Source organism: Pinus tabuliformis, chromosome 7, assembly GCF_031772625.1.
Source record: "Pinus tabuliformis cultivar Carrire ecotype Pingquan chromosome 7, CPIR1, whole genome shotgun sequence".
Taxonomy (NCBI): domain Eukaryota; kingdom Viridiplantae; phylum Streptophyta; class Pinopsida; order Pinales; family Pinaceae; genus Pinus; species Pinus tabuliformis.
This window is the reverse complement of record NC_142293.1, coordinates 668,569,429-668,580,579: the sequence shown is the minus strand read 5'-3', so window position 1 is coordinate 668,580,579 and position 11,151 is coordinate 668,569,429. Positions and strand designations below refer to the sequence as shown.

Here is an 11,151-nt window from a genome sequence, read left to right as displayed (position 1 = left end):
TGGTGCAGTGTAACACCAATGAAACTATCAAAAGTTTGAGTAAATTTCATTTAATATTTTAATAGCTCGACAATAATTTCACAGTTAAAATAAAAAAAAAATTGAATTAGATTTTAAACTAAGAGTAGGAGATGTGATATAATTCCTAAATCTCCTTCTCGAAAAAAAATGATTTAAGAACGTTTAAAATCACCTATAATGCTATCCAGATATCTTTCATAGTTTTTTTCAATGAAATCAAAATCCATGCTCAATTTACAATCGAAACAGAAATGGCCACACTTTCTCTCAGACCCGTCAAGGAACTGCTTTAGTCGCCTGAATTGTTGAAATTATAATTTCAACTGCAGTGAACAGTTGAACAACAGCAACTACTTTACTTAAAAAAAGACCACTGCCATTACTGTCTTTTCACCCTTTAATTGTTTTTTGTGTTCTCGAAGAAGGAAGATCAGATCCACCGCTATGCCATTACTTATAAACAATCGCATTAAAGAGCAGAATGGCCGAAAGTGAAAAGAACCAGCCTCGAGCCATCGCAACATTTATCAGCCATGGGTTTCAACACCACTGACTCAAGAAATACAACAAAAGATCAGATTTCGTTCATTATGAGCAGAAGATTGTAGCAGAGACTCTGTTAGAGAGTTGAAGTGGTTGATGGATTGTTATGACGCCTATTGCACTATATATGAGTAGATACAGCAGTGTAGATGATATAGAGAGTAGAGGAGAGCACGCAGCAGCGTGAAGAAAAAATCTTCTAGAATAGTGAAATGCACAGCAGTGCAGATTTGAATGTAATTTGTTTTGTGATTGTTTGCTCTGAGAGAGGGTAGAAACGCACAGCGCAGTTTTTGTTGTTTTCATATGAAATGCAAGTGAGGCACAACAGCAGTGCGATTTTAATCAATGAAGGGGAGCACGCAACAACGTGAAGTTTTGATTATTGTCTATTGTGAAAACAACAGGAAGGGAATGCGCAGTAGCGCAAGTGAAATGTAATGCAAAGAAAACACAGCAGCATGAAATATTTGCAGTTGTTCTGTTGAGAAAACAAAAGACAATACGCTGCAGCGCGTATGTGCTAAATGAATGTAAGAGACAGTTTGAAGTGCCTCTGAAGAAGGCATGTTGGAGAATCCCTCTGTTAGAAGGAGGATGCTATTTGTGTGGAATTGAAGTGTTCCTTGGTGAATCCCTCTGTCAAGAGGAAGATGTTTTTCAGCATAGTCATTGCAGCACGTATGAAAGAATAAAAAATTTACACACAGCAGTGTAAAAATTTTTCAAGAAAAAAACAGAGTGTGTTGTAGATGCACAGGAGTGTAGACACACGAGTGCAAAGTGTAGACACACCAGTGCAAAAACAGTGTGTTGATTTTTCAGAGGAGACAGAGTATTTTGCTTTCTGTAATGTATAGCAGTGCAGACACAGTAATGTAATTTTTTTTGTGTGAAGCTTTTGAAGTTTTTGAACTGTCTTTAAATCAGTCTTGTAGTAATCCCTCTGTTAGAGGAAGTATCGTTAATGAATACAAAGTCCCTTTTGTTGTGCGTTGTTGAAACTTTATTATCAGAAAATATTTTTTTGTTACGAGACGTCAAAACAGAGTGTTGTTGAAACACCAGTTTCAGCGTTGCTGAAACACCATTGCTGAAACACTGCATTCAACAATTGACGAAACTGCGTTGCTGAAACACCGTATTCCGCAAACGATTTTTATTTCCGCTGTGTTAAAACAGAGTATTGTTCTGTTTTGTTTGGATTATTAGAAATTCCCAACATGGTATCAGAGCTTGTCCAGGCTCTTTGAAGACGTCAAAGAAGCTGAAGGAAGGTTTCTTGCTGCAGCAAATTATCCAGCAGAGTGAAGACTCAGTCAAGAAAGATTCAAAGGTATTTCTCAAAGTTTTTTTTTGTGTTACTATTGAAGACAGTCAGTTATTTTAGATACTCAGTCAAATGGCGAGGTCAAAGAAGAAAGTCACCAATCCTCTTAAAAATGTGTTTCCCTCTACTACTAAAATAGAAGACAATCAACTTGAAAACATTCTATTTGAGGCTTCAAGGTTCAATGGGAACTTTTATATATGGGAAGTAAAAATGAGGACTGTCTTACAGTCTCAAGGGATTGAAATATGGGAATCAATGATTGATGATAGCAGGAAGGATAGAGAATCCAAGGAGTACAATGCAAAAGCAACAAAGATAATCTTGGATGGGCTGCCTGATTTTGTAAAGAAGAATCTAGGAAAATATTCATCAGCAAAGGATATATGGGACAAACTTCATGACCTTCACGCAAAAGGAGCACTGACCATGACCATGAGTCAAGAAGGAAATTTTGAACCCATCATAGAAGCTGAAAATGAGAAGGTTGATCTCATCAAGCTTCAAGTACAAGAAAGGGATGAAGAGCTCGCCAAGCTTAAGAAGGAACTTGATTAAAGCAAAAGGAAGCATCATGAAGAAGTCATATCCATGACAAATCAATTGATAAAGCAAAGAAGCAGGAAGATGTCTTGTCAAGTCAACTTGAACAAAGGCACAAGAGAGTGAACAAACTTGTAGAAGAGATTGGACAGTACAAGGTAGAGGTATCCTCCCTTAAGTCTGAATTACAAGAATTCAGGAAGCAAGCATAAGAAGCTGAAAAGAAAATGGAGAGCAGTCAAGCAAAGAATGAAGAAATCTTCAAAATGAAGTCAAATATCATCTCCCTTAAAGTAGTAGCAGCTGAAGCTACTCGTAGCAAGGAAGAAACTAAGGAACAACTTACAAAGAAGAATAATGAGTGTGAAAGATTGGAAGAAGAGATTGTCCTCCTCAAGAAAAAGGTTGAAGGGATGAACAAAATCATGAAGATCTCTCAAGCCTTGGATGACATGCTCAGCTATCACAGAGCTCCATCTGATAAATTAGGACTCGGGTATGTAGGTGAACCCTCAAACAAGAATGAAAATGCTTTAAGCAAAGAAGATGTGAAGAAGGCAGAAAAAAATTGTGATGCTCCTAGTTCCAGCAAAGGCAAGGATAAAAATCAAGGCTACAATAGAAGAAATCCTACTCCAAGTAGAAAACTAGCTCCAAGAAGACATGTAGATGATGTCAAAGAGGCAAGAGGCAATGGTTATCATCAAAGGATCTCAAGGCAGAAAAGCTTCAGAAGTACATCAAGGAAACCACCATCTACCAGGTACCAAAGTTCATTTTTTGGTTATTGTTATTCTTGTTCAAACTTTGGTCATATGGCAAAAGACTGTGGAGCATTTCATAGAGATAGATGTTATGGTCTCCGACAACCTCCAAGAAACAATTTTACATGAAGAAATCATGAAATCTTATTCATAAACAATGTAGAATGTTTCAAGTGTCATAACATTGGGCATATGGCACGTGATTGTAACTTAACATGGGCTCCTACGCAAGCTAGACCCACGCAAAAGAATAAGGTTACACAAGTATGGAGAAGGAAGGAAATACAGTTCAAAAGTCCTTCGAGCTCCCCAGCCAATCTAAGTTTCTTTTGAGAAGATTTTGCCAAAAAGAAGATGATGCATACACTTAAGGGGAGCCTGTAATTTTTGATCATTATTGCTGAATTATATTAATAGTTATTCTTTGATGAAGATCTTCTTATAGGGGAGAGATGTGAAATTAAATTTGCCATAAAAGCAAAGAAGAAAAGGTTGTAGGATAGCTTGGAGATGCAAAGATTGAAAATCTTGCCTGAGACAGAGAGAAAGAAGATATTACATGATTGGAGCGCCTGAGCACAGCAGTGAAAGCGATGAAAGAAAGTTGATACGAATAGGTAGAAAAATTTAGAATTTTTGATGAAGTGTCTCGGTATGACTGATAACCCAGTAGTTGAAATTAAAGGGGAGTGTTGAAATTATAATTTCAACTGCAGTGAAGAGTTGAACAACAGCAGCTACTTTACTTAAAAAAAAGACCACCGCCATTACTGTCTTTTCACCCTTTAATTGTTTTTTGTGTTCCCGAAGAAGGAAGATCAGATCCACCTCTATGCCATTACTTCTAAACAACCGCATTAAAGAGAAGAATGGTCAAAAGTGAAAAGAACCAGCCTCGAGCCGTCGCAGCATTTATCAGCCATGGGTTTCAACACCACCGACTCAAGAAATACGCCAAAAGATCAGTTTCATTCATTATGAGCAGCAGATTGCAACAGAGACTGTCAGAGAGTTGAAGCGGTTGATGGATTGTTATGACCCCTATTGCACTATATATGAGTAGACACAACAATGTAGATGACATAGAGAGCAGAGGAGAGCACACAGCAACGTGAAGAAAAATGCTTCCAGAATAGTGAAATGCACAACAGTGCATATTTCAATGTAATTTGTTTTGTGATTGTTCGCTGTGAGAGAGGGTAGAAACGCAACAACATAGTTTTTGTTGTTTGCATCTAAAATGCAAGTGAGGCACAACAGCAGTGCAATTTTAATCAATGAATGGGAGCACGCAGCAACGTGAAGTTTTGATTATTGTCCATTGTGAAAACAACAGGAAGGGAATGCACAGTAGCGCAAGTGAAATGTAATGCAAAGAAAACACATCAGCATGAAATATTTGTAGTTGTTCTATTGAGAAAACAAAAGGCAATACGCTGCAGCGCGTATGTGCTAAATGAATGTAAGAGACAGTTTGAAGTGCCTCTAAAGAAGGCATGTTGGAGAATCCCTCTGTTAGAAGGAGGATGCTATTTGTGTGGAACTGAAGTGTTCCTTGGTGAATCCCTCTGTCAAGAGGAAGATGTTTTTCAGCATAGTCATTGCAGCATGTATGAAAGAATAAAAAATTTACACACAGCAGTGCAAATTTTTTTCAAGAAAAAAATAGTGTGTTGTAGATGCACAGGAGTGCAGACACACGAGTGCAAAGTGCACACACACCAGTGCAAAAACAGTGTGTTGATTTTTCAGAGGAGACATAGTATTTTGCTTTCTGTAATGTACAGTAGTGCAGACACAGTAATGTAAATTTTTTTGTGTGAAGCTTTTGAAGTTTTTGAACTGTCTTTAAAGCAATGTTGTAGTAATCGTTAATGAATACAAAGTCCCTTTAGTTGTGCGTTGTTGAAACTTTATTATCAGAAAATATTTTTTTGTTACGAGACGTTAAAATAGAGTGTTGCTGAAACACCAATTTTAGCATTGCTGAAACACCGTTGCTTAAACACTGCATTCAGCAATTGACAAAACTGCGTCGCTGAAACACCATATTCCGCAAACGATTTTTATTTCCGCTGTGTTAAAACAGAATATTGTTCTGTTTTGTTTGGAATTATCAGAAATTCCCAACATGAATCAACAAATGGAAAAAACTGAATTCGTCCGAGTTCAAAGCCTCCACGTCTAATTTGATCCCGTTTAACCTGCCATTGGGTGATCGAAAAATCACGTTTTAGCAGAGCCCATTAAGCTTCACGGTGGCTCGAGATTATTACTTAGACTCTTCCCTATCTCATTGGCTAAGGAAGAACACTGTAGAAAAGCCTAAGCCAGAAATAGATGAGTGTAAGTTCGTCTCTATATAGAACACGAATAACATCAAGTCTTCACCTACCACGTTGGATTATGAGAATCATCATAAGCCTGCGTCCGCAAAGACCTAGATGGAAGACATCACAGAGAAAAATGTTCAGAAAACTGCAATAATTCCTTCGGCTTCGTGCAAGACATCTGAAATTTCTTGCAATGATTGCTTAAAATGTTAGCCTTCAAAGGAATTCAATTCTGTGGCAGGTAATGAAGTTGAGCTTTGCTATTGAATGCAGGGATGGAGAACCCATTGCTGTCATACCTGAGCCCGAGGCACAGACCTTCTGTGTTTAACAATGCCAAAATTTGGTTTCAGATAAAGATGCTAGAATATTTTAGAAATCAATAAAGATGCTGAAATATTCTAGAAATCGTGACAAGATGGAAGTCAACTGTTTTAGGTGTTTCACTTTGTTCTTGTACAGTAAATTTGCAATGCAAGTCAACTGTTTTAGCTATTTCACTTGGCTCTTGTCCATAAAATTTCCAAAATATTCAAGAATGTGAAATCCAATTACTTTTAGGTATCTAGGTCTCTCAAAAGATGAACCCACAACCTCACATAAGAAACTCAGCCTCTCAAATTCGCAGAGCAGATGTCGCTTTCATCAGAGAAAATGGAAAATGACAGTGCATCATAGGAATGAGATGATGATTTCCAAATATATTGTAGAAGAAAAGAAATTTTAATAATTAAAAAATATAACAAGACTCCAAAATCAAAATGGTACCAGAAAATTTCAAATATTTTTATACATACTAATGGAAAGTCAAATTGATTTGACAGGTGATGGTTTAGGGTTTTCTTTCTGCTTCATTACATCCGTGATGCGGTCTACATCTGACCAGAAAAACAACCTTTTCTTATGAAAGCCTTGGTGGAAAATGGAGATTTAGTGATACCCTTCACATTCCTTACTGGAATTCTATGGACAATACCGACACATAGGCCCACTGCATTGAAATTCCTGATCATTTAGGTGAAACAGAATTGGTCCAAATCTGAAGAACTGGCGGTATCATTATGAATACTGTACACAGGGTCGTCCTGTGCGCAAACAGTAATCTGGCTTGATTCACTTTCACATTGAAAATCGAATGTTCCAGTATTTCTTGTTGTCATTGTAGGAGATGGTGTTGGCTTGCCTTCTTCATCTGGAATTGTGGAGCAAACCCATTGGTTAACATCCTGCACCCTGCCAATCTGAGGAAACTGATAGACCTTCTGGCTATGAGCATTAATATAGGTTGGCACTCCAAAATTTACTTGATCCTTGCCATCATCCTGACGCTGAACCTGAATGTAACGGTATTGATCAACCTCGGCCAATATAGTTTCTGGTGCATTGAATTGGGAACGGGATCCATGTGGAGCACATGACTGTTCAATAGTATTTTCATGCAGGCCCACGCAAGGCAATGTAGTCCATGAGTCTACTGACTGAGAGTAAGGATTTAGTTGGTTTTTACAGAGGTTTGGATCAATTTGAAACATCCAATTTTGCTCATGTACTTCTTCATACTTTGAACCCCATATGTTCTGATGACAACCGTGCTGATTTTCTGCACCGTCCACGACATTAAAGATGTTATCAAGTGACTGGAGGTACCCTTCAGACATGAGGTCCAACGGCTTGGCAGGGTGAAATGGGCTATTAGCATTGTGAGCAAGGGCGGACAGTGAATAGGTATTGCCTCTAGGGTTGGATTGTGAAGGGATAATCGAGTCTTTGATGTTGTCTTCAGTGGAGGGGAAAAGGGTTCCCGGGGCTGTTTCGATTTGAGCTTCTTCTTGATGCAAGAATTCCAATAATTCTTGATCTCGTTGTCCGTACGTCCAGGCAAATGGGTAGAAATTTGAGACCACCTGTATCATTAATACCATTCATTACCCATGTTAGTGGACGAAAGGGCAGGCATCGATGTGAAGAGATTTTAATTAAAAATATTACATTAGGTTTATCTTGATTGCTGATTCCTAAAATATGGTTTAATATACTGTTTTTATTTTTCATGGCAATTCTTAATATTGATTATCAATTCTGGAAATATTTTGAAATTAAATGAACAAAAATATTATAATTTATCTTTGTTGGCATATTTTCTAATATAATTTACTTAAAAGTAGACATATTTTTTTGAAATCACAAATTCTACACGACATGAACAAAAACAAATAATCTATTTTAATTCTGAAAATATTGTTTAATAGAAAAATAACGTTATTTTTATTTTTGATTTTTTATTCTCAAAATATTGATTATCAATTTTGAAAATATTTTCAAATTAGATGAACAAATATCCAATAACCTCTAGAAAAATAACGTTATTTTTATTTTTGATTTTTTATTCTCAAAATATTGATTATCAATTTTGAAAATATTTTCAAATTAGATGAACAAATATCCAATAACCTCTCATTTCTAAGTTTTAGAAAATTTTCTCCCATAATTTCTTGTACAAATTGTTAAAATTCTATAAAAATTTCTTGAAATTACAAGTTGTGGACCACATCAACAAATAAATAATAGAGAACCACAGAAGTATGACCACACCAACAAATAAAGAATAGAGAACCAGAGAAGTATCAGAGTGGTGAATATTGAAAACCTGTTCCCGAGAATGGAATGTAAGTACAAGATCAATTGCTCTTCCTCTGGTGAAATGGCAGTGTGTTTAAGGCCAGGTCGTAAGTAGTTAATCCATCTCAACCTGCAACTCTTTCCACATCTTTGCAGACCTGCAAGCACAGTCGTCACAATATTATCAAGTGCCCTACCACCCTTGATTGGCCGGGCAGCGGAAAATATATAGTCCTTCTCAATGGTAACCTAAATTTATTTTCTTCATCATAATGCCATGAAGGATCCAGACAAGCTAAATCTGCAACTTTAACCAGGTGGTCGAGAAAAGCATGAAGATTAAAAGTAATAGTTTTTAAATTTAAGTTCATTTAGAAAATAGAATTTGCACGAGAAATCTAATTTGTTGAAGTTTTCAATCTATTAAATATGTTTTAATGTGAGTAAATATTTGAAGGGTTATGTTATGAATATATTTTAATGTGAATAAGGATTTAAAGAGTTATGTTATGAATATATTTTGATGTGAGTAAGGATTTAAAGAGTTATGTTTGGCGAAATTTAGTAAGTATAGATATGAGGAAAAGAATTGAGTAGAAAGAATAAGTATTATGTTCAAGAATTCAACCTTGTTATCTCCAACAAAAAAAATGTACATTGGAGCTACCATTCTATGGAGAGCAAAGATTCTTATTGTTCAATTAAGAACTAACTGGCATCAACTACTCTGTGAAACAGGTCTGTGGAAAAGGCCTAAAGAAATTGGGAAGTATAGGAATGTACTTTTTGCACTTCTAAGGCAGTGGAATCCAAAAACATTTCATTTTGAAATGTGATGCTTTCAGAGACGTCAGAGACAGTTACAACAGTATATTAACAGCTGTTGCTTGCCTGTCTTTTCAGTGAAAAGACTGTTAGAAAGTTGGACCAGTTCATCACTAATTTTAATAATAAAAAGATTAAAGTACAAAAAGCAAAAAACAAAAAAACTTGCGATTCCATAGATTAAAATTTCCTTCATTAGTAACAAAATTACAGTTTACAGATAAATGAAATTTGTGAATATAATTTTTTTTCCATTATGGTTCATATATTACACGAACTTTCCCAAAAATAGAATAATTATTCGCACAACAATAAATACATAAACTAATAAGTTTATCACAGTGAGTCGGTAAACCTATATAAAATAAAAGCGAAATTTTAACTCTAAACGAATAAATTTATGATATAACGAGAACCTATTAAATTTAAATTTCCATAAAATAAGAAACGAAATGCAAATCTAAACCTTGTACTTTTATAACTTCCGTTGGTATCCTTGAATTGTATTAAAAAAATCTGCAAAGTTCTGTTTTCAGATTTTCAAAAATAACCTAATGCAGATTTGCATCATCCGTTTAACTTTTCAAAGTTACCATGCCAATATTAATGCATTGGAATATTAGCTTACAGCAAGAAGCGCTGAGAAGAATTGAAAAAAAAGTGATAGTGGGTACTCCATGTATTACCGATCTGTTTGGCCACATGATTCCAGGAGCGGCCAAGAAGGCTGTTGTTCATCATATAATTGAAGAGCTTTTCGTCTTCCTCGGGTGACCAGAGACCTTTTCTTATCTTTAGCCGAGAGGAGAAAGGAACGCCTTGTCGTTGCTCTTGTGTGGACCTCATTTTCAGCTCCGCCTGCCAATTGCAACTCTCGTGCGACTTACTTCGGCACCCTCCAACCACTGAGCAACGCGGGTAGGCAAGGGCTTATCATCACGTCTTGCGAATCAGGTCGTCACAGATATTTAAACACAGAGATTGAGGAACCTGTGTAAAGATGGAGCCCATCATGCTCTATTTTTCAATCATCAGCACGCGGACCACGTACCAACCCTTTGATTGGACCCCTATGATCGTTATCGTTCTTCATGGAACGTATTATAATAATAATATGGATCCTTTTTCCATAACCATTTTTTTCCGTGGGTTTTGACTATTTCTAAGGTCTTGGTAGGAGTGAAAGTTTATATTTTATGGATTATTGTAATAACCATCAATAATTTAAGTGGATAAGTTTTTTGAATAATGATGATGAGTAGACTTTCATGAGCAGATATTAGCCAATAATAAACTGCTGGATCTCAATTATGGGATACATTTTTACCAAATAGTAATTGAGAGAAATGGTTCATCATTTTTACCAAATTCTTAAAAAAAATAAATTTTGATATAGTTTTTATTTTACTATAAATAATGAAAATAATTGTGATCATTTCCACTATTAAATTCTTAGAACTTACATAATAAACCATGATATAATAATGTCACAGTGACTTTTAACAAATGTAATAATAACATTCATTATATATATATATATATATATATATATATATATATATATATATATATATATAATTTCGTTTATCCAGAAAATTTGGTTACTGATACATACATATATTTCGGTATGTATGTGGTTAATATATGTACAGATTACCATGCTGCCATGGAGGTTAGAGTTAATGGATCACATGCCAATCGGTACCTTAGCATTTATTGCCTAGCCCTGGCTTAGTTGGTCCTCCTACGCTGGGATACATGGCGTGATCTCGGCTGAGGTTGCTACATGCGATCGCTACCTGGTTCAACATTCTAGTACCATCTGTCCCTGCCTCACCTCTGTCGATTCTTGTCTGGCGATCCAACGGTGGTGGTTGTTTAGGGTTTTATCACCTAGGTACTTCCTCACGTCCAACGCCCCATGGGTTCAGTGTTACCTTTGGTCCACGGCTTCTTGCTACTCCACAATGGCGAAATGACTTGTTGAGGGTCACAGTTGGGCAGTCCCTCCTTCTGCGGCTTACCTTGGTTATGATGGCTAGTCTGGAGAAGGTGAGTGTTGTTTGATACTGAATATCAATAGTTTCTTTTATTTTTGTGGAAGACATGGTTCTTGCTGAGGCTGACGGACTGCTGCCTTTATCTAGGTTGGGTCAAGGGTATCTCAGAGTGA

The 11,151-nt window shown here is 36.2% G+C and overlaps 1 protein-coding gene across 1 annotated transcript; it reads right to left on the bottom strand.

Moving 5' to 3' along the window:
* Nucleotides 1-6,370: 6,370 nt before the first annotated feature.
* LOC149249228 (transcription factor LAF1-like) lies at nucleotides 6,371-9,887 on the bottom strand. The gene is made up of 3 exons (XM_089456203.1): nucleotides 9,665-9,887; nucleotides 8,182-8,311; nucleotides 6,371-7,438 (listed from the first exon to the last, which is right to left on the bottom strand). Exons 1-3 carry the CDS (start codon nucleotides 9,822-9,824, stop codon nucleotides 7,027-7,029), a joined length of 702 nt encoding a protein of 233 aa, XP_089312329.1. The 5' UTR covers nucleotides 9,825-9,887; the 3' UTR covers nucleotides 6,371-7,026.
* Nucleotides 9,888-11,151: the final 1,264 nt, after the last annotated feature.